Source organism: Lissotriton helveticus, chromosome 3_1 (assembly GCF_964261635.1).
Source record: "Lissotriton helveticus chromosome 3_1, aLisHel1.1, whole genome shotgun sequence".
Taxonomy (NCBI): domain Eukaryota; kingdom Metazoa; phylum Chordata; class Amphibia; order Caudata; family Salamandridae; genus Lissotriton; species Lissotriton helveticus.
The window spans coordinates 1656409371-1656433339 of record NC_136061.1 but is presented as its reverse complement, the minus strand read 5'-3'; the positions used below and the strand labels follow the sequence as shown (position 1 = coordinate 1656433339).

Sequence of the window (23969 nt, the reverse complement as noted above, 5' to 3'; positions counted from 1 at the left end):
TGGGGGGTGGAGGGGGGAGGTGGAGATGGTGGTGGAAGTGGCAAATGACTGGTAGCTTTGTACGCTGCCTTCTTCTGTTTGGCCAGGAAGGTGTATCAAAAGCCTCTTCTAAAGTGAGTTGTCTCTTCGACAGGGGCAGAGTTGGAACAAAAAGGTTGGCCAGAGCACACCCTGTATGAGACTGGATGTGTATTTACTTTTGACGAGCATCCAATTTTTCTTGCAACTTGTGGAGAATCGGTTCCACAGGCTTGCCAGGATCAGATTTTGGGGCCAGTTTCGGAGCAGAGGTGTGTTTCGGTTTCAGCACTGAAGGTCCGGTTGGAGCTGAAGATGGGGCTGGTCAGCCCGGTACCAAAGGTCGACTCGGCACCGAGGTGGACAATGTCCATGGCTTCAGCTGGTGTTTAGGTGCCAGGTCCAGGGGCAGGCATCCGAATCAGTCTTTCGTTACCAACCATGGCCCAAAGGCAGAGGTGGTCCGAGGGCCTTTTGTACGATAGGGACTGAATGTCTCAAAGGTTGCTCAAGATGGGGCTGAGGAACAGGAGCTATAGTACTCATAGATTGCTGCACGGGCAAAATGTCCTGCATCTTTATTTCGAGCTGGAGGAAGGAGCTGGAACTGCCCTCAACGGAGTACGCCTCTTCCTCTGCCACAGATAGTCCAGGGAGTTCTTCGACATCTTGATGTCCGAAGATATCGGAAGTGTCTTTGATACTGCTCCACTGCACCTTGCGTCGACGTGCCCAAAGGTCTCTAAGAGTCTTTTTGGAGTGGAAAGATTGCCAGGCCTCGCAACCCTCCTCCCTGTGTTACGGTGATAAACGCAGGGTACAGACCTCATGGAGGTCGTTTCGGTGGTATTTTGTGCAACAGTTCAGACAGAAACGGAAAGGCATACATTCCATCACTATTTATTTAAACTTATAAGGCGCACGGCTACCCGCAATGGGTTTCCCGGCGCCAAGGGATAGACTAAAGAAGAATGAACTACCAAGCATCTATCAATGAAGCTACTGAAGAAGACTGCACAAATTACTGCTGAAAGAGCCAAGTTTTTAGTCCCCTACGGAAGCGAAGAAGATTTGTCTCCAACTTCAGGGTCACAGGCAGGGCATTCCAAGATTTAGTGCCTAGATGAGAAAAGGAGCGGCCGCCCATCTTCACTAACCTAAATCTAGGGACGATAAAATCTACTTTTCCTGAGGATCTCAGACTGCGACTGGGCTTATAAGCATGAATGAGATTCTGTAGGTACCTCGGGGCAGAGCCCTGTTTAATCTTAAAGATATAACATAAGGCCTTGAATTTAATTCTACTTGTTATTCTCAGCCAATGCAGATCGCGAAGGGCTTGAGAGGCAGATTGCCAGGCCTCGCAACCCTCCTCCCTGGGGGGCATACTCTGGTGAACCTGGAGTGGATCCAAAATAGAGGCCTTTGAGGGCCACAGAGGAAGCGCGTCAATTTGACGAGCGATAACGTTTTCTGTAGTTCAATATGCAAGATGGAATACGCGATCGCGTGATCGAAAACAATACCGATGAAGGTGAGGGTGAGCACGAACCAAACAGAGCACTGTAACAGTCTCGACCCCGGAGTGCAGGCAAATATGTCCCAACCAGACGGCAGAAGGAAAACAATCTTAAAATGGAGTTGATGGCTATACACATTATCACCACCAGGAGCCGTCACTGTCACTCTACCTCGTGACTCGGAAGACTTATTCGTAGAAAAACAGATTGAACACGTCCGGACCCAACACTAGATGCAAAGAATGTGTATGCACAGTCACACATGCCTCAAACATAACTTTCTTCATGTGATCTAGTAGGCTGACGTCTAAGTTTTACTAGTTCCACTTGTATTTTGTAAAACAATATGTAAACCAATATCAGTTTTATAAGGAAAAGGAGGTTATAAGTCTTTAAGCCATCATCTCATCTTCTAGGCATCCATAATCCTTATCAGGCATGGCAAGGGCCTCCGAGGTTGCCCCACTTAGTTCTTCATCCAGACAAATCTTTGGACCCAAGGAAAGTGTTCTGCCAAAGGCATACATGAAGATGTGCCATTTTTCAGCACTCCAATGATTTCAGCCAACTTAGAAATAGTAGTGTTATCTGCTTGGAGGGCAGTGTCTGTGGCAAGGGTGGCCCAAACCAAACTTGGAACACATTTTGGCAGGTTTCAAACTTCTTAGGCACCAGAAGCCATAAAGGCGCCGAGTTAGGAGGAGGTGTTGGGGTGGGAGAAGGAGTCACCAAATCCCAAGTTTATGCCAACTCTTGGGGAGTGGCCTAGAGGATAGAAGAGCTATCTTGACTACCAGCACTGGTAGTTGGAAGGCCTCGACCTGTACTTAATCAGCTGATGAAGCTGTAAATTTCAGCTTCTTCTTTATCAACGTCAGGAGTTTCTCTGGCAAGGACATCTCCAGATTGGGAACCAGCACCAAGACTACACACACACTCCAAAAGGTTCAGGTACGTAAACGTTTCCTCGAGGAAGAAGAGGATTTAAATATATAAGGTGCATTTTGTGTTTTTTTTGTGGAAATATTTTTTGGGAGATCATTCCCTGTCCAAAAAACTACCTGAATGCGAAGGAATATCCTTGCAAAAAACTGGCCAAAACGTTTTTTGACTCCTGCTCTCAGATGACGTTTGGGGTGCGTCGATGAACAGGAGTTTCACGCAGCAGTGGTGTGTCAGAGCTAGGACACCACATGCAGATGTCATGCAGGTTGACAAGGACATTTTCTTGTCCCTTTTGTGACCAGGTTTGAAACATAAAACCTATAAGGGAGACGTTTGACCTAGCTGTTGTCCAAATGCTGAGGAATTATGTAGGTGAGGCAATGAGAGAGGTCTTAAACCGCGTGGCAGAGGTGAAGAAAAATGGAAGTGGACACTAGCACGCCAGCTGGCACCTAGTGGGCAGAGTCAAGGCTGAAGCCATATGGTGCCACTTGGTAGTCCTGGAGAGTTCTTGTTGGGAAAATATTTCCCAAACATTTTGGAGCCTTGAAGAACATTCATAGGGTGAAAAATGTGAAAGAAGATGTATCCATCAGAAGGGGTGAGAAAAAAAAAAAGCAGAGATGTGTCTGTAACCCACAGGTTACAGACACACCTGGAATACAGAGACAGCAGACTCCTCCTTTTATCTTTTCAAGTCGATCAGTCTATGATGTCCCGCTCACCCGTCCGAATTAACTCACGAGGCCCGCATCCAGATCGAGTGCAAGCAGGCCTCATCCGCCATAATGGTCTCTCGTCTTCGCACGCTCCTCAGCAGCTCTCAGCCGGGTCCCCAGTCTCACACGCCTGTACACCACTGGCCATCTTCATCCGGACTACCGTATAGGGCAAGTGCCGCCTCCACCGTTCCAGTCGCGCGGCCTCACCGGGAGTCTCAGTCGTGTCCTGCAGGATGAGGCTCCACGGAGAGCGGGCCATGCCTCCACCTGAGCTCCCGGCTGTGGCCCACTCCGCTCCGCAGTTATGCCTCTCGATGTTTCCCCGTTCCAGGGCAATCGTCGGGGACAATGCAGGTAATTAGGGGCACCAGCGTTACCCGCTCTACTCCTGTACGTGTGTAAGCGCTTTCAGGACCGCGCTTGCAGGGTGATTACCCCCGGGAGGATCCGGAGCTCTATCGGGCTGCGACCTCCATCTTGGCCGCCTAGCCGCGCCCCGCAGTGTCTGTTACTAGATCCCTATATTCTTGCTGCATCAGAGTTAATGTATGTATCCAGACGTCATCTGTCCCAATCTGGAGCTGCACCTCTAGTTCTTGGAACTTTCTCTCTAAATCATCCACTGATTTCTGTTTTTGCCTCTGATCTCCCACTATCGGGGATTTTGCCTGTCCACTGAGTATATGCCTCCCACAGCGTGTCCCTCTCTGATTCTCCAGTTCTTAATATACCAAGGGTTGATCGTCCAGTCTGTTATGTGCCACTGCCCATATTGGCAAATGATTTAACACACCCTTGGCGAGATGTTGTACCTTTCAGTAGTAGTGAACCTCTTTTGATGGGTGAGGAGACAGCATATTCAGAAGAAACCTTTGTGTGCCTCTTAATAGAATGTCTACTATCGTTTTTGTGCGCTATGAGCCCTCCAGAAGTTCCCGCTTGTCAGAAAGTCCTGAAGGGGGCTAAGCCTTTTCCGTATGGCCCTATCAGTCAATCTTTCCCATTCCTCCCTCAACGCCAAGTTGAATTCTATGTCAGGAATGGAGGTGAGGATTATGCCTTCTCGCTTCATTTTATTTTTAACAGCAGCCAATTTAAACAGCAATACTACATTTCCCATGAAACCTCAGGTAAATCTGTAGTCAAACAAAAAAAATGTCCACTCATGAAGAGTCCTGGATCCTCCAATCAAGTCACTCCAGTGTCCACATAGTCTGCCCTCACTGGCCCTTCATCCTCTTTCTTCGCTGCTGCGCAGCCAAGATAAATGATTTTCTTAGGCTCTATTTATTTGCTACTTACTGCGTGCTTTCTGTCATGTTTAAACGTTTTGCTTAGTGTGTTTTCACAAACGCTGTTGGTGTGTGCTAATGTGGATTGTTTTATGTTGTTTATTACGGTTTACAGTATTTGAAATAATTGTGTATGCGCGCTGGGCCGGTGCTAACAAGATTGCTCTTTGATCCTAGGGTTTCGCTGCCGCATCCGCACACATTTTTCTCACGTGTTTTTTCTTTTCAATTCCTGACCAAGTACCACGTTATTTGTCATTGTGAGCTGTGGGAACGTTTCCACTCCTACGTGATGTTTCTGGTGCGCTTGTGGACCTCCCGCCGCCAGGCCGCCAGGCGCGCGCATTCAAACCCTTAGGGTTTGTGCTGCGCGCCGTAGTTGTGCGAGCTCCGGCCTGAGAAAGAAGTCTCACTGAGCATTGAGGTGTACACGCGAACGAGCCTGGTCAGTTTCAGTGGGCCGATCAGCATTTTTTTACGCTCCGTTGTCAGGCACTTGGCAGCTGGGTCAGTATCCTTCTGTTTATGCCCCCTGGGGTCTGGTATTGAGTATTTAACTATTGCTGGGCACGTCCCAGGCCAGAAATATATATTTCTTTCTTTCAGACTTTGTATCCTTTTTCAAGCACCAGATACCTGTGCCCGGGGCTTGGCCCTGAACTATTACTGTGAGGTTCTCGCTCTGGAATTTAGGCTGACACCCGGAGACAAGGTAATTAAAGCGATCAGGTCTGTCCCCCAGAGCTCACAGTTGAACTTAGTAGTAGTATTTTGTTCCCTCATTGTGTCCATAGTAAAAACACGGAAATGGACTATGAAGATGATTCTCGGGCAGGGGAAAACACCCTGGTTGACCTCCCTTGGGATGGTGAGTTCTACGAAGCCGTAGATGCTTCAATCTAAAAAGCGGTAGGTGGAGCTATATCTCCCCTAGAGGAGAGATTGACGGAAAAAATTGATCAAGCTCTAGCTTGTCTAGCTTCCCTTCCCATGGTCCCTGTCCCTCAAATGGGCCCTCCTGTGCTTCCCCGGATGCTAGATCCTGTGTCCCCCCCCGCCAAAAGCGCACGCGATATGGGGGGTAGACCTTAGTGCCTTTGCTAGGCGTAAACAGGCCTTCCTGGCTGCTCAACCAATTTTACCGCTAGCAGGGGGCGGTTTGACTAACCCTCAAGACGACGCAGGGAACCAGGACGCTGAGCCCGGCCCTTCCAGACCTGCTCCCTCCTCCCGCCCTCACGACGCCTCTGACATGTTTGACCCCAACAAAATTATCCACCCTCACTCTTCTGACTGGGCCCCAGCTGATAAAGTTGCTGAGTATGTGGCAATGCGCATCAGGAAACCGTCAGAGAAGGAGGCACGTAACTGCCTCCGGGCAGAATTCCCACGTATTTCCCTTGAAAGCAGTCGGCCTCACCCCGGAAATTAATGCCCGCATGGCGACATTTTTGCAAAAGTTTATGAGAGATCCCAAAAAAGGGATTGATAGATCAAGGCGTGCGAGCCAGTGACAAGTTCCTGGACGTTTTGGGTCCTCTAACGAGGTTCTTAGACATGGATGAAGAGGCCAAAATGTCCCTTTCCGGGTGGGCACAGAGAGCTATAGTTTTTCTGAGCAATGCGAATTGTGCCTTGTCCATGGAGCGTTGTCGCTCTTTGCTCATGAAGGTTGACCTCAAGCTTGGTCGATCTAGCGGATTCAGAGGCTGGAGCTGTGGCGCAGGGAGGTCTCTTTGGATCAAGGAACTGGGTAAAAACTTTAATACCTTTACCCCCCTTTACAAGGCGCCGACCACCATTAAAAAGGCTTTTCCCCGGGTTTTCCAAGGGGCCTGTCGAGGTAAGGGCCGCTCGACCGGCCGCACTTTTAATCAACAGCCGAGAGGGCAAGGCTCAAACAAGGCCAATAGCAGGATCAATCCCGTTTTAGCAATTCCTACCCTACAAGAGGCCGGCACAGCAAGGGCAGAGGTTATCGAGGAACAGTAGCCTCGTCCAACTCCAGTGAGTGTTCTCCCTTCTTCACAGTTAAAAATAGGGGGAGGCTGGGGAATTTTTTCCAGGCATGGACTTCAGTCACAGGGAATCTGTGGATATTGCAAACTATTCGGGGTTTCCACATAAAGAACGTGGGAGAGCCTGTTCAGTTGGTCAGACCCAGTCCTATCCTTTTTTCCCAGCAGGAGGCTTCCTTGGTAAACGCAGAGGTCGAATCCCTCTTGGCCAAAGGGGCGATTGTTCACTCCACCCCAGAGGCTTTATAAGCAACATATTTTTGGTGGACAAAACAGATGGGGGCAAGCGACCCGTTATCAATCTCAGCTGGTTCAACGAGTGGCTGGTCTATCGCCACTTCAAGATGGAAGAAATCCATCTCCTCAGGGATGTTTTGCGACCTTCAGATTGGATGGTGCGGCTGGACCTAAAGGATGCCTATCTTGTGTTTCCGGTTTTGCCTCTCCACCATCGATTCCTCCAGTTTGCCTGGCAAGAGCAGACTTACGAATTTCCATCCCTTCCGTTCGGTCTTTCTTCGCCCCCTGGTGTTTCACCAAGGTCCTCAAACCTGTGGTGGAACGTTTGTGAGCTCAGGATTGTCTACTTGGAAGATTTGCTCCTGATGGACATGTGCCCGCTGCAACTTCTTAAGCATCTTCGGATGGCGGTAGAAATTCTCCAGAGCCTGGGCTTTGTGGTCAACGAAACAAAGTCAGTTCTCACCCCCTCGCAATCTATATTGTTTCTAGGCTTCTAGACAGACTCTACGTCCTCCACGCTCAGCCTTCCGGCCAGAAAGATCTCAAAGAGTCGCCACGTACTGAGGCGGTCACTGGCCAAGAGTCAAGTGTCTCTCAGAGATATCGCTTGAATAGTAGGGCTACTCTCCGCTTCTATCCAGGCCACCTTCCCGGGCCCCTACATTATTATGCCCTGCAACGCCTCAAAGCTGTGCACCTGCGCAGAGGGTGCCCCTACTCCCACAAGCTGACCCTCTCCGGGGAAGCCCGAGAAGAGGTCCAATGGTGGTTACAGCACATGGAGGTCTGGAACGGCTAAGCAATTTTTGGATCCGCTCCAGATTTAGTGCTAGAGTCCGACACCAGCACAGTAGGCTGGGGAGGCCATGTGTGGCGAATTTTCTACAAGAGGGTTGTGGTCACCAGAAGAACGGAGTTTACATTTCAACTGCCTAGAACTCCTGGCAGGCTCCTTCGCTGTTCGCTGCTGGACACGAGAATCCATTCATTCATCGGTTCTTCTGAAAATGGACAACATTTCTGCGATCAGTTATATAAACCATTTAGGGGGCACAAGATCCAAAGCCCTCTCCAACCTGTCCGCCAGTTTTTGGTAGTACTGTCTGGACCATCAGGTGTCTGTCACGTCGGAGTATCTTCACGGACGGGTGAACTTGGTGGCAGATTTTCAGTCCCGTATCTTCAAGGATTCCAGTCTGTGGAAACTGGACCTGAGCATTTTTCGAAGGTTGAACGACCTTTGGGATCCCTTTTCAATAGATCTGTTCGCCTCGAGGCTCGACCATCAACTCACTCGGTTTTGCTGTTGGAAACCGGATCCATTGGCAGCGTTCACGGACGCTTTTCTCCAGGATTGGAGTCAGGAGATGGGGTTCGCTTTCCCCCCCTTCATGAAGATCACATGAGTGACAGCTCAGGTCAGGAGGTAGAAGGCAGAGGTGGTAATACTCACCCCTCTTTGGAGATCTCAAGTCTGGTTTCCAGTACCGCTGGATGATCCAATCCTACTCCCCCTCTTTCCGAATCTTCTGCTGGACCCCGACCGACTTCCTCACCCTCTGGTTCTGGGGAACTCGTTAGGGGCTCATGGCGTGGAGTATTACCAGGGACGATGGGAAGGCCTGGGACATTTGGCAACGGCTGAGGAATTAATGTCTAAGGCATGGGTGGCCAGTACGGTCAAACGTTACAGGTCCGCTTGGGGCAGATGATCCCGTTGATGTCTGTGACAGAGTCTAAATCCCTTGGAGGCGGATGAAGTTTACATCCTGAATTCTTTGGCTCACCTAGCCTCTAGTGGATTAGCCTAAAGGGTTATAAACACTTATCGTTTGCCCAACTCGGCAGGATACCGGTCACTTAATAATGCTGCGATTGGGGAACATCCCCTCGTGTGCAAGCTTCTCCGAGGCATTAGACTTTCTTTACCTCCAGAACCTCGGTATTCCGCCTTATGGGATGTGACTTTTTGTCACGAAAGGAACTGTCGGCTATGCTGGCTACGCTACTCTGCCTAATTTCTTGTAGGCGCGTGTCGGATGTTAGAGCTCTGGATATCACCTCAAGGATGTTTATTCCGTCTGGAGTGACTTTCACTTTGCATAGAAGGACTAAGTGTCACACAAGAGTAATCTCATATCTGGAGTTCCCGGATTCCCCTAAGCTGTTGTTAGTCCGTTGCTTGAAAGCCTATGAGGAGATGACAGACGAGTTGCGACCGCCAGGGAAGCACAAACTTCTTATTGCCCTTCGCAAACCTTTTAGAGCAGTGTATTCCCCCACCATAGCCAGATTGGTTAGGTGGGTTATGCAAGAGGCAGGCATAAGCCTCAAGGACTTCGGAGCTCACTCTGCATGAGAGCTATGGCCTTAAAGGCATTTGGACTGGGTGCCCATTTAGAGGATACCAGCAACGCGGCTGATTGGTCTTCGGACTCTACCTTTAACAGGTTCTACTTCAAGCCAGTGTGGGACATGGCTCACCTCGTGGCGAGCAAGCTTTGAACTAGCATAATCCTAGCCTCCAGCCCGGACATAGAATACAAAATGTCCTAGCTGTCGTAACAGAAAGTTTCAATTCTATTAAGGACTCAGAGACGAGGATTATACCTCCCCTTACACTCTGATGAAGGCAAATACTTAGAAAACTAACCTGGAAGGGATATTATTAGGATTAGAATCTTGAGAGAAACGTATAAGATATACGAGTATACATTCAGTGGCTCTTCAAAAAAGTCTTAGGAAAGTCGGAATCCTTCAGTGTTAGCATGCAGAGGGTGCAGAGTGTAGATGTCAAACACAATAAGTGACTGCCCAGAAGAAACAGTGGCAAAGCTTTGCTATTAATCATTGAACGTGCAACTACTAAAGGTTGGTAGATTAGAACCTCACATACTCTACAGTGGCTGCCAGATGGCGCAGTTGGAGGATCAAGCAGATGCAGCATTTGATAAGAGGTGGCAATATCAGCTGGTGGTAAAGGACCTCAAAGCAAGACAGAAACAATACTGATGGTCTTTCACAGAAGGCCTCAAATTTAGATGACTGGACAAAGTAATAGTAGATTCTGTGGCTGAAGCTATAAAACTACTGACCATTGCAGGTTATTGAGAAAAATATCAAGAGCCAGACTTCAGAAAAGCACCAAAGAGACCAACAACATGTAGCGAAGGGACAATCTGGGTCTCAACGATTCAAAGAAGCTCAGGCAAAGTAGTGTCATCAAGCGAGGGATTTATGCAAAGAGATGTTGCAGATGATCAGATCTTAAAGGTGGATGATGGTCAAAGCCTTTTCCAGAGGGGAGTAAACATTTGGTGTTAGGTAATGATAAGGGGGTCTACCTTTGTCATGTTACAATATTAATAACGGTAATGAGTTTAAGTTGAAAAGGTAGTCTCAGAGTCAGACCCAGACTCTCATCTTGTATCCTTCGTTTTCAGTTTTCTGTAGTGCTCTTTCATACACTTCTCCGCCTAAATGGCATTAGAAGTGCGCCAAGGCAGTTGTGCCTCCAGGGGGAATAAGGGAACCCATTACCAACTGAAAGAGAGAGGGAGGACACAGTCTGAAGGGCAAGGATTTTACTTGCTTTATATACATTGTGTTGCACTGTGTTAGAAATGTACTGGTTCTAGGCTGTATTTTACTGTGTTGGGGGAGAGAGAGGCATAGGCATCTCACACGCTCAGTGGGGCATTTTTAGATTCAGCTTGGCTTCTCTGGGGTCCAAATATCTATTGAGAAACTTGTGAGCTAATCTGCTTGATCATAAAGGACACCACTCGACTAATTAGTGCAAAGACTATGGCACTACTTGAGAGGAAACTTAGACTAGACGTTTGCCAGAAGCCGAGCTTAGGATGGAGGCGAGTTGGTAACACACTAAAGAAGAGATTTTACCCTATCCACATTTTGAACTCACACTCTACTAGTACAAAAGAACAGACCCCTCTACTGAAGCCTATCCTACAAAAAAGGGACATGCAGGCAGGTATATCCTGGATCAAATCAATTACACGAGTATCAAACTTATCTTGCTCAATTTACTTACCCCCATTATAGGGCAATTATCTTTATCGTTGAAACTATAGGATATTTAAGTCACCTACTCAAGGGGAAACCCATTGTAGAAGGCAACTTTAATTTAGTCTGAAACATGGCATGATAGATCTAGCCCCCAGGGCTCTGCTACTAGAGCGGCAAATAAGAAATCAAATCACTAAGTAAGGACCTCTAGCAAACAAATGCCTGGAGACATTTTAATGACTCTGAGAAGAACTATTCTTAGTTCTATTTGGTGCGCAGAACGTATACATGAATCAATCATGTCTTTGTTAGAGAACAGAGGCTAGATGAGGTACAATAGATTGTAGGCATATCTCTGTCAGTCAACATCCACATATTGCTGAACTGGAAGAATCTTAACCTGAAAGGAAGTCATATAAGTGGTTCTTGAAGGAGCACTTAAGAAACCAACACAAAGACAGGAAGTAGCATGCCAAATACAGGGATTTTTAGAGTTGTATAAAAATAGTGACACCTTCCTGGCCAAAAATAGGGAGGGTCTGAAGGTCACCATCAAAGAACATGCACTATTGTAGGGAGGTCTAGGAGTACAGAGTAACAGCTGTATGCCTGACAGTGCACCAGAGTAAATTATTACATTTAAGCAACACTTTCCGTGGTGTCCCCAGTGCATTTCAGACTAGATAACGCCCATTTCTCAAGGGACAAAATGCCAAAATTCACATGTAGGTAACAAGGTCCGAAAGATGGAGCAGGCAGTAGGGCTCCAGGCTGACAGTTCTCAGTATCTGCTCCATCCTTCAGGGCTCGGATCAATGATTATAAATGATATTTTGGAGACATGCTGTTGTTTGGACAAGTATTTTTCAAAATGAAGGGGAACAAAAACAGCTGAAAAATATGGATATACACCATCAAGTGCTTAAAACACAGTACACATGGAGACACACTTCAGGGAATGGAAAGGGCAATGGGCAATTTAAGGGCAATTTAGGATAAGCGGGCTCAGAGATTAGTTACAAGCACTGAAAGTTGCATGTTAAACATTAAAAACAAGGTCAAGAAAAGTTCAATACTACAGAAACACACAGGTTCACATTCAAAAGCTGTTCTTCAACATCCAATAAGCACTAAAAAAACGTAAACTGGATTTACCTTCCCAATGAGCACACCAAAAGCCATACCATTTATCTCAATGCTCACACCAAAAAGACATACTATTTCTCTGTTATTGAAAAATCTGAACAAGAAAGTGGCGGGCTATCAATACTTTGGTTACCTCATTATGCCCACATTTGTCTGGCTAAAACACTTAGTTTGCGCCCAGTTCACAACAAAAGTCACATGGTAAGCTTGATGCCTTTTGAGGCAGAGATCTTATTCTATAAATTGGAGAGATAAGGAGGTTGGTTAAAAAAAAAGAGTAACTTAAGAAATGGGGGTGAAGTAGAGAGGAATATGAAAGGACCAACATATACCACCTTTGATTTTTTGCAAAGCAGTTTTTATTTTTAGTTACTGATAAAAGGTGGTTATATTTCTAAGCTTCGACAAAGAATGTACATTTGTATTTTAAGCTAAAAGCTCAATTGTTAGGTTCTTAGTCCATCACTTTGTAAACACACAAATAAGTGCTTAAATGCATCAGCCAACGTCGGACCATGAATTTCTTCAAACTTTGGAGTAGAGTATTACCTCACCCTTTCCGTAGCCGTTATCAAGTGAAACTAATCTGGAATTTACTTACTTTTTAGATCATGAATAGGACAAATGACATTCACAATCTCATAGAGTAATGTTTAATTTCTACATCTCCACAGGAGTTACTTGGTTAACATTTGACTTACAAAAACCCAGATACTGTCTATTTATAGCCAGCTGGTTTACAGAGATACTTTTTCAAATTAATCCTTAGCTTAAGAGGAATATAACCTAGAAGCATGTGTTCACTCAAACGCCACCCAACCAGGTTTTAAAGTGCTGGACAAGGGGGGCATGGGGTGGGTGGGGGGTGGGTAGGTGGGGGGTCTTGTTTTGATGTTCTTTTGAGTTCTCTCCCCGAAAAGCGGTCAATATGCTTCCAGTGAGGTGGTGGTGATTCCTCAATTGCGCGGGGTTGGCCTCAGGGATGTAGACCCGAACGCTGTATTTAACCATTGTGTGAATCCGCCCTGCCGGCGAGTCGATGTAGGCAGCTGGGCTGTGTTCTACGATGTTCTAACCGCATAATAAAAATGTTTGATTCTAAAGTGCTGGACAATACGTATTGATTTGAACAGAGGACAAGCCTAGCTAATAATTTAAGACTGCTGACATGAAAACATATACATTTGGGTGCTGTAGCTGGCTTTGTTGTTTGTGTTCTTTGACAGTTTGGTGCAAATTTTTATTAAGCTTAGATGCCAAGTTGCCTACCGTCTTAGCAATGTAATACACACACATGTAAACAAGTTATTCAATAAATAACGTGCTTCATAGAGCAATACACAGTTGTACACGTCAGCAGTACCTGTGTGAATGAAGACATGTCTCTGCAAATGGTAGTTGGTTCTAAAGGCAGCGTTGCAGTGCTCACAGATATGACACTTGGGGATTTTCATACCAAGTGACCCATCCTCGTTTATAGTTAAGATCTACCAAAGAGAAACCACAGTTATATTTTCCAGCATTTTAATTTTGCACAACCAGACGAATATGATACTGCACAAATTATACACACCAATTAGAAAGCGAGTGACAGAGAGGAGAAAGTACAGTGTGAGAGTATGTGAAAATGTGGCAAAGTGAAGCCGGAGAGTAACAGTGGGTCTGTTTTCTCAGCTCGTGCCCTGCATTTCATGTTTAGAGATGCGTTTTTATCAGGATTTGTTCTTCAGGTTGGAACACAAAATGTATTAGTACAGCTAGCTCACAACAGAGACTCTTGTAGTCTTAGTCTTACAACCATCATATACCATATGGTTAGGATGGCTACTCGTACCTAAAGAGTAGCTACCCTTATGCACAGGATTAACTTTACCAGAACCAGAAAAGCTGCATGCTTCCCCAGACTTCATTTGTTTTTCTCTGCACCTATGATGAGGTAATAGAAAGGGCAAGAATGTGCGGGTTCCCAGTGACACGAGGAGGGCAGAACTAGTACTAGAGACAGTATGCCCAGTAACTTGCACTTACTCCAAAATCCAGACTCCACTCCTTTCAAAGTGACATTAAGATTTAACCCCTTTAGAGCTTGTAAATAAACCTCCCCAGTGCTGCGCTGTCCATTGGAACTAGTGCTGAATGGACGTCCAACGGTCGTGCGCAGCACTGGGGAGGTAGTGGCCGTGACGACCGTTGGCCGACGGCAGCAATTAAGGGGTTAAACTTGCAGGAGGCAGAAAAGAAGGTGCTATATGGGTCAAGCAGAAAATATTTCTCATCCTTCCTTGACCAAACTAAGGGTCTGATTTGCAGCCAATATCCAGCCCATAAACAGTGCAATTAGTTTCCCCTTTGGGACCTACTGGCTTTGCCGATGATGTTCAATGATATTGTAGAGCATCCTCGATGAGGTGCAGCATGGTTGAATAATCTTTTTTAATTCTTTTTTTTAAAAACCCATGATGCGAATTGGTTTTAAAGTGGGTAGGGGGAAGAAACACAAAGGACATGAGTGGGGGGTGGAGAAAAGCACAGTGGAGCATGGGGAGGAAGCTAACTGGTGACCCAGAGAGAGATTAACATGGACCTGGGTGAAGCACACGGGTAAGAAAGCAATACAGAGGGGAGAAGCACACAAGGGTGCATGCATCATATCATCGAAAGGGATGGGAGAGAAGCACACAGGCGACAGACCGCAATATGGAGTGGGAAGAAGCACGCAAGAGAGACAGCTGGAAAACAAATCCACTCTTGTGGAGTGCTTCGGACACTGAAAGTGAGCTGTCGAAAAAAAAATACAAGTAAATTGGTATGGCTTCACAGGATGGACAGATACATGATGGACAAGACAAGCCATCGAATAAGAAGAAGGCAGATGAGTGACAGTAAAGCCAACCAGCGACAAGCCATGGTGGGCTACAAGCCCCTCTGTATTGCTGGTAATCACACAATATCTCTTTCATAACCAGACCACTGCGTTACCGGTTAGGTTGGGTCAAAATTGCACAAGCATGAATATTTATTTATTTATTTTGGAGCTTATAAAGCGCGCGGCTACCCCCAACAGGAGTGTCCCGGCGCTGCAGACACACGGCAACCGGAGGAAATAAATGATAGCTAGATTATGGAGAAGAACCATGTCTTGAGTTTTCTCCGGAACAGAGACTCTGAGGTGGTAAATCTGAGCTCCGTAGGTAGATGATTCCAGAGTTTAGCCGTGGCCACCGCAAAGGCCCGGCCCCCAGTACGTGCAAGACGGAAGCATGGGGCATGCATCAGGCGAAGATGACTGGATCTGAGATCCTGAACTGATTGCGTAATTTTAAGTCTATGCCTCAAGTATGCAGGGCCTCGCCCATTGAGAGCCCTGAAGGCAAGGACCAGGGCTTTGAACTGTATGCGGTAGCGCACCGGCAGCCAGTGCAGTTTAGCCAAATACGGTGTGATGGAATGGCGATAAGGGATGTTACAAATCAGCCTAGCCGCGGCATTCTGCACTGTCTGTAGTCGATGGATGAGGTACGCCGGGGCTCCCACATACAGACTATTTGCATAGTCCAGGTGAGACGTTATTAGGGCATGAATCACCGTCCTCCTTGAATCAGGTGGAAGAAAGGAGACGATTTTTTTGATCAAGCGGAGTTTTCCAAAGCATAGAGCTGCAACTTTGTTGACTTGGGCTTTACAAGACAAGGTCGTGTCAAATTGGAAACCCAAGTTACGGGCAGACACTACTGGCTTCGGAGGGGGGTTGAGTTCTGACGGCCACCAGATATTGGCTGGAATTGGGGATTTCTGATTAAAGAATAGGACCTCCGTCTTATCTGTATTTAATTTAAGATTGTTGGTGGACATCCAAGAGGCGATGTTCACCAGACAGTGACGGAAATTTGCCATGTCGTTATCAGAGTGATCTTTAAATGAAAACACAAGCTGCCTGTCATCAGCATAAGAGATCACTCTGACCCCCCAGGATTCCACCACTTTAGCAAGTGGGGCAAGATAGATGTTAAAGAATAGCGGGCTTAGTGCCGAACCCTGCGGGACTCCCCATGTCAATGGTTTCTCAGTGGAGAGATACGGCCTGAGGAAAACCTGTTGCGATCTATCCTTCAGGAAGGATTTCACCCAGGCGAGTGGAGTGCCTCCGATACCCACCTCGCGGAGACGGTCCAACAAGATGTCATGTGCGACCGTATCGAACGCTGCGGATAGGTCGAGGAGGACCAACATAGCCTCCTCACCCCTATCCACACACTCGCGAATTGATTCAGATACTTCCAATAGTGCCGATTCAGTGCTAAAGCCAGGCCTAAAGCCTGACTGGGAGTCGTGTAGCAACTGGTTAGATTCTAGGAATTCAGACAGTTGTTCCTGTACCACCTTCTCTAGAACCTTAGCTGGCTTGGGGAGGAGTGAGATGGGCCGATAATTGCTGAGGCAGACAGGGTCGGCATCCGCCTTTTTCAAGATAGGGATCACCATCGCCTGCTTCCACAGGGAGGGAAACAAGCCAGAGCGAAGGGAGTTATTCCAGATTTCCAACAAAAGGGAGATCAACAGCTGGGCCATATCGCTCAGAATCCGGGCCGGGGCCGGATCAAGCGGGGAGCCCGATTTACATTTTAAGAACAGAGACAGAGCATATTCTTCAGTTAGGGTTTTAAAAGAGGTCAGCTCTTCCTCGGGTATCATCCCTTTATCTGCAGCTACAATTACTCGGTTCTGACTGATAGTTGCAGTAATGTTTGCAATTTTCTCGTGAAAAAAGTCTGACAGACCATCACAGAGTGCTTGACTCGGGACGGTGGAGCAGGTCAAGGCGGAGGGGTTAGTGAATTCTTTAATAATTTTAAAGAGAGCCTTAGTAGAGTTTTCTGCCAGTATAGTTTTTTCTGCAAAATGGTCTTTCAAGGTACTGCGCTTAAGTTTATGAAACTTTTTAAGAGCCGATCTATAGAGAGCGTTGGCCCCTGAGTCGTAAGTCCGGCGCCATATGCGCTCCATTTTTTTACATTTGCTTCTTTCCTCCCGTAATTCCGGTGTGAACCATGGTGCAGACGGCTTGGATCTAAGGGAGGCAAGATGCTGCATTGGCGCAATTTGATCAATAACGGCAGCCAGATCATTATTGAATTTAAGTACCTCTGCATTAAGGTCTCCTGACAGTGGACCTGACCTAGTCGCATAAATTTGTTCCACGGCCTTGCATGAGACCTTATGCCATTTTCTACCCTGTTCTCTTATTTTCGATGTAAGATTGGGCGGCTGAGAAAAGGTCAATTCAAATGGAATCAAGAAATGATCAGTCCATGTGAGTGGCAAGGAGGGAAGCACTTTGAGGCCACCACAGTTAGAAAAGACCAGGTCCAACGTGTGGCCTGCTAAGTGTGTGGGGCCCCTAACCCCTTGGGTTAGGTTCAGACCAAGCATGGAGTCTAGGAGATTGTTAGCACGCAGACATGCCTTAGGAAATTTCTGAAAGAGTAACAATTTAGAAAAAAAAGTAAGAAGGAAGAGATGAAAGCTTAGGAGCCATGATTGCCAGGCTAGACCCATCATCTGTAACAAAGATAATACCAGAGAATTAACTTAGAGAGAATATTGCTCCCCATCTTATGTTCAAAATGCACACTGTGAAACATCCGCCAGCAACTACCACTCCAGTCAAATCTATTGTGCAGCTTTTCCCATTTTGTATCAATCACGGCATCTCCAATTGTGCCTGCAAAATGCTATACCCCCACTCCCTGACCACCATATTGAGTTCTCCTCTGCTCAAACCTACCAAAAGCTCTTGTATGTCTTCTGTATTGAGTATGATGTGCATCATAATCTAGTACTCAAGGAAAAAGAAAAAAATTGGGAATCTGGACAGTTGTTCGGAGTTACCTAAAAACCTCCAGCCTTTGCTTCAAATCCCACTGCCTATTCCAAGGACAAGAAGTAGCCATAGCCGCTGACCTAGACTATTTTCAATTTAAGTAACTGTTAGTATCTTCTGTATAACAGAGTAAATAAAGAAGTCAACAACAACCAGATCTTCCTAGGTCTTTGTTGCTGGGGATTGAGTCTGAAAGAATCACTTTCGGAGTGCAATATTGCAACATCAAGAGGAATAAAAGTATATCTTTTAAGTAACATTTCTTTAAGGAGACTAATAAAACACCTCTACATCCTTGTCTACCTCAGACTATTCTTTTATTTTCAGAAACATTAATCCTCCCTGGTATGTTTTCTAAACTTACTAAGCTTCTTTGGCTTTTGAATCTGTAAAATTACCCTAAGGTTACGTTCCAAGTAAACCTGTGCTGCCAGGTGGCTGAATTCCTGTGCTTTTATCCAAACAAAGTTCTTCCATCTTTTTTGGATGATACATCATAGGACTGTTGAATTTTTCTCTACTTCACTTCCTGTAAGTCAAATATTCATCTCTAGCCTGAGGGACATATGGGCACTAAGTAAGGCCCGGTCTACACTTTTATTGAGGTTCTTCTATGGCCAATTAAACTGAGATTTTTTTCTTGTGCCTTTGCTTTCTATCAGGTTCAGATGTGGTTGTGTACTCACTACCCATGGGAGGGTCTCAACCGAACTAAGCTCTCGTTGATGGCATTAGTAGCATCATCTTATTCTTGTTGGTTAATCACTCTAATTCACAGAAATAGTAAGGGTACTGGGAAATATTTACAGTGGTACTGGGATAGATTTCGATTAAGGCAGACGAGGTTAGTCAGAAATTGGAGCTGCAGCGGTGGTAGTGTACAAAGGATAGGAATATGCAGGCTCCCTCACGCTTACTCCTCTCGTAAATAAGCAGAAGCTTTGCCCAAAGAAGTAATCCCCACTTTGCTTTCTTTCAGATCAGCTTCAGTTATGGGCGCAGGTGGTGTTGTTTTACCAAATAAAAAAGAATAATAACGTTTTGAGGAGGGAGATTGTCAGTGGCCCGGCTGAACAGGATTAGCTATCAAGTGCATGGCTTTTTAATTGAAAGATACAATAAATTTACCATCCACAATCCAGCTTACTTTTTTAATACTTGTTGACTTTATGCTTGTATGTTACCATGTATAGTGCTACGCTGCCTTTTGGTTGGGTTTGAGGTGTAGAAAAACCAAATACATACAAACATAAATACATACATAATTTAATTCCTTGGGGACCGTGGCACTGAGTAACAGGTGTTTATTGTTAACCAACTTCGAGACGATGACATGCATAGTGGACCCACCGAGATTTGAACATGTGGCCATGAGATGATTCTGGAGTGAATGTAATAGTCAATTGGGCAACAAGATTCCGGAAGGTTGATGCTTTTCAGAGGCCCTATTTTGGACTTTTTTTCCTTCTTAAACGAGGTTGGGAACACTGCATATTGTTGTATAGTATGATCTCTAGTTAGCACAGACTACCAAGAGCCCGCGGATGACTCTGTACGAAATATCAACTATTCTCTCTTTCTAATGAGTGATTTGTTGTCTTTATAGAATAAAGGGGCTGCTATTTAGTATTACAAATGTATTTGATCTAATGTGCCCCCTCTTACTTTTGAGCATTTACGAAATAAATCCCTTTCTGTACAGATGGACTGTCCTGTGTTTGGTGTGAGATCGCACAAGGGCAGAGTGCTGTAAACCTCACTATCACAAGTAGCATGGGCCAGTGACAAACACTGAGCTAAGTGAACAATGGGTAAACCACACCATGGTACCTAACAGTCTACAACAAAGAAAGGACCACGCCTGTTTGGAATCTTACTTTTTCTCATAGTCCCTTGCTCCTGAAAGTGCAAGAGTGGGAGATTGTGACCAAAGTAATTATTTCGCTGTTTGGTCTAGAGGGGAGAAGGCTCTGTTGCCCTTATTGCGAAGAATGCATTAAAATAGTGCAGATTGAAATATCACCAAGTTTGAAGGGATCTCTGCTACCAAAGTAGCACTGCAGAAGATGGAAGCGAGTCAGGTGGACGTGGATAATGTGGAAACAGCAGCAGGCCACTAACAAAAGGTGTGGATTTCAACAATGAGCTGGAAAACCCAAAGATGACTCACATCAGAATCTGGTTGGCATGTTTTAGAGGAACATGGAGACTTGAAAGATCAATGGGTAGTGTACTGTGCTCCGTGGGGAAGATGCATGCTTAACAGCAGCAAGAAGTCGTTATTATCTGCGTTAACTAGAAAAGTAATTTGTTCAATTGGAGGATCAAACCAATGTTCTGTTCCAGGCAAAACTGCAGGTGACTGCTGGGGAGGAAAATCGCAGTTTACTCAGGAGCAAGGCTGGCAAAACCTTTCCTGATGAATCTTCCAAACAAAAGCTGAAAATAGTGAAAAGCCTGTTGTGTTGATACGCTATCACAGCTTCTTTTTAATAGTATTTATTTATTTATTTATTTGTGCAATTTTTAAAGCGCTGCAATTACCCATGGGTGTCTCGGCGCTGTGAGCTAAGTCTAGTCCCAGTAATTTAAAGATATTGATGCAGTAATTTTATGTTAGCCGTAGCTAATGAGTCACTGAGAAAACAACCATGTCTTTAGTTGTTTTCTGAAGATGATCAGTGTAGGACTGGTTTTTATTTTAAGAGGGAGAGAATTCCATAGCTTTGCAGCTGCAATGATGAAACGTCTGACTCCCCAGTTAACTTTCCTTGTTCTGGGGATTTGAATCAGGTGAGCAGTATTCGAACGTAAAGTTCTGGGGGTTGGAAGAGGCTTGAGGGAGTCACTAAGAAATTTTGGTCCTATGTTATTTACTGCCTTATAAACAATGCATAAGGACTTAAACTTGGTTCGACTCCTAACCGGGAGCCAGTGCAGTTGAGCCAGGTGTTTGGAAACAGAGGTGAATTTTGGAATGCCCAATAGTATTCTTGCCGAGGCGTTCTGAATCATTTGAAGTTTTGAAATAACCTTCTCTTGCGCATTAAGGAGGAGGGCATTACAATAGTCGGTGCGAGAAAACACCAACGTTGAAATTAGGGTTTTGCCTGTAGTGGTGGGAAGATAAGGCAAAAGTTTCTTAATTTTTCGTAAAATGTTAAAAGATGATGAAACTACGGAGTTCACATGGTGATGAAAAAGGAGTTTGTCGTCGAATATTACTCCTAAGTTTTTAACTTTGCTGACCAGTTCAGGTGGAGTGCCCATTTCCTCTGGCCACCATAAGGGAGACCAAATAGGCTGAACCTTACCGAACAACATTACTTCGGTTTTTGAAGAGTTCAGTTTAAGACAATTGGAGGCCATCCAACTGCTGATGGCCCGCATGCCATCCTTGAAGTTTGCCGCTATGGTGGAACCATTTTTATGTATGGATAGTACCAACTGTGTATCGTCAGCATATGTAGTTAAGTTGATGTTGTATGCTTTTATTACCCTCGCCAAGTCCGAAACATAGATATTAAAGAGGGTCGGACTTAGCGAGGAACCCTGTGGGACACCACAGGGGAGGGTAAACGTCGGAGAGGTGAATGAGCCCAACTTAACTGCCTGTTTGCGGTCGGCCAGGAAGGATGCAATGAGGTCCTTGGCCTTGTGTTTGATACCAATGGCCTCGACACGGCCGATCAGAGTAGAGTGATCGACCGTGTCGAAAGCCGCCGATAGGTCCAGCAGAATCAGGACAGCCTGTCCATCATTGTCCATTATTGTTCTTATTTCATCAGCGGCCTTAATCAGTGCAGTTTCGGTCCCATGTCCTTGTCGGAAACCGAACTGTGTATCATCTAATAGGTCGTTGTTTTGAATATAGTCAGACAGTTGTTCGTTCATGACAGATTCAAAGATCTTAGCTGGAAATGGCAATGATGCAATAGGACGGTAGCTGGAGGGCATGGATGGATCAAGCGATGATTTCTTTAGGAGTGGTTTGATTATGATGTTCTTCCAGATATTGGGATAAGTCCCAGTTGAAAACATGATGTTACAGATGTGTGTCAATGGTACAGTAATGGTATCTGGGACGGTGTGTAGTATGGAAGCGTGGCAAGGGTCCAGAGGGGAGCCCGACTTGATTGCTGGGATAAGCTTGTGAATACGTTGAGGATGTACCTTGGTGAATTCCGTAAGTGTTGATGAATTCGGGTTTGATTGCATGTTCGTGGATGAAATGCCATGAAGGTTGGGAGTAAAATCGTTGAATATGGCTGTCACCTTGTCAGAAAAAAACTCAGCTAATGTGTTGCATAGAGTTTGTGATGATTCAATCGGTGGATTTGTGGGTTCTGCAAGGTGGTTGACAACTTCAAACAGTTTTTTCGTGCTGCATTTTGCCTGGTTTATTTGGGTGGTATAGAAGATGTTTTTTCCTATGGCTATTTTCTGCTTATAGTCTAGGAGTGCAGCTTTGTATATTGTTTTATCTGATGGATTGTACTGTTTGCGCCAATGACGTTCTAGATTGCGGCAATGTTGACGCTGTAGCCTGAGTTGTTCAGTAAACCAAGGGGCCGATGGAGTTTTTCTATTACGTTTAGATCTTCTGGGGGGCGCCAGTATTTGAAATGTCCCTTCCAGGATGGAAGTATATGTGGTGGCAGCCGTGTTTGGGTCCATGTCCCTGTCTGTGTCCGTGAAAGCATCAGTGAGAATCTGATCTAGATGAATGTAATCTATATTTCTCCAATCTCTGGTGGTTTGAAAGGGATTTTGTGATGTATCTTTACATGCCCTAGTTTTGATCTTGATGTCAAATAAGATAGCAGAGTGGTCAGACCATGTGAGGGGTAGTGTTTTATTCACGGTAATGTGAGGATTGTTGGTAAAAATACCCTCGAGCGTGTGTCCTGCCTTGTGTGTTGGATCCATTATCAGTTGTCCAAGGTCTACCGCAGATAGATCCGTAGTAAGCTGGATCGTGTCATTATCTGTCAACGATTCTAAGTGAAAGTTAAAATCGCCTAATATGGTAAAATATTTGTGCTCAGCAGCTAGTTCACTCAGTTGATGAAGTTGAGACAAAAATGCCTTGCGAGAGCCTGGGGGTCGGTATACAAGAGTACCCGTGAATGTTTGATTGGTGGTAAGCGTAACAGTAAAGGCAAGAGCCTCACAGCTCGCATGTTTTAGATCGATGGCTTTTACTCGCAAGCTGTTGCGGTATATTATAGCGATGCCACCACCTTTTGTGGTTGCTATGCGGTCCTGCCTGTGTACACAATAGTCTTCTGGCATAGCAGCTTTGAAGTCAGGTCCCGATGCTTCGTCTCCCCAAGTATGATGAGGACAGACCTCATTTGCTTTTCTGGGCTATTAATTCTCATTTTCCTGAAGGAAGGGAGCATTATTTGAGATGTTTCGAATATCAGCATTAAATGTGGTATGATTATGCATTCAGGTTTGTGGGCTAAGGAGTTTCTCCCAGAGGATTCTTTTCATATCCTATTTATAACAGTCCTTGTGGCAATTTGTGGATGTATGTTTTCGAATATTAACAAAAGGTTTAGCTTTTTTTATTACAAAAAACCCACTATTAATACAGGCAACAGGGACAAGCACAAATACAGTATGTCAAGGGTGAAGTAAAAGCAAACCTGTACGTCTTCAGGCAACTCTTCTATCTGTACAGCTCGAGGGGCCCATCAGAATCCTTTCTTAAATACATGGCGCTCTATTGTGAAGACTGTACCTTATTTAATGCTGCCAGCACTCCATACATCATAATCCTTTCAATCAGCCTCCGGGTCCGTGTACTGTGCTTTTACTGGGAAACAATCAGGTCAGGCTGAGCAGCAACATTGTAGCCGCACAGTCTATATGTGGGAGTACGGGGGAAGGGTCTGGTTGAATCCAAAAAGCAGCTCAGGAGAGCTGGAAACCCAGGACTCAGGATGGAAGCTTTCCCACCATAATACGAAGAGAGGGAGTACAAGGAAAAGGAATCAACTATTTGGAGTCCCCATAGGTGGCAAAGCTTCATTCACCTGGTAAGGTAGGCCAACCGAAACACACTGTGCAATTATTACAAATGGGTAATAAACTCAAACATTTCATTGAATCTTTACAGTTTACCTAATTCTTCTTGGCCAAAAAGT

General features: G+C 45.5%; 1 protein-coding gene across 1 annotated transcript in view; it reads right to left on the bottom strand.

Moving 5' to 3' along the window:
* Positions 1 to 23969, bottom strand: part of ZNF148 (zinc finger protein 148) — a 171343-nt gene that overhangs the window by 57062 nt on the left and 90312 nt on the right. The window contains exon 4 of the mRNA XM_078682438.1: positions 13297 to 13420. Coding sequence (XP_078538564.1) covers positions 13297 to 13420 — 124 coding nt within the window. The remainder of the gene's footprint in view (positions 1 to 13296; positions 13421 to 23969) is intronic.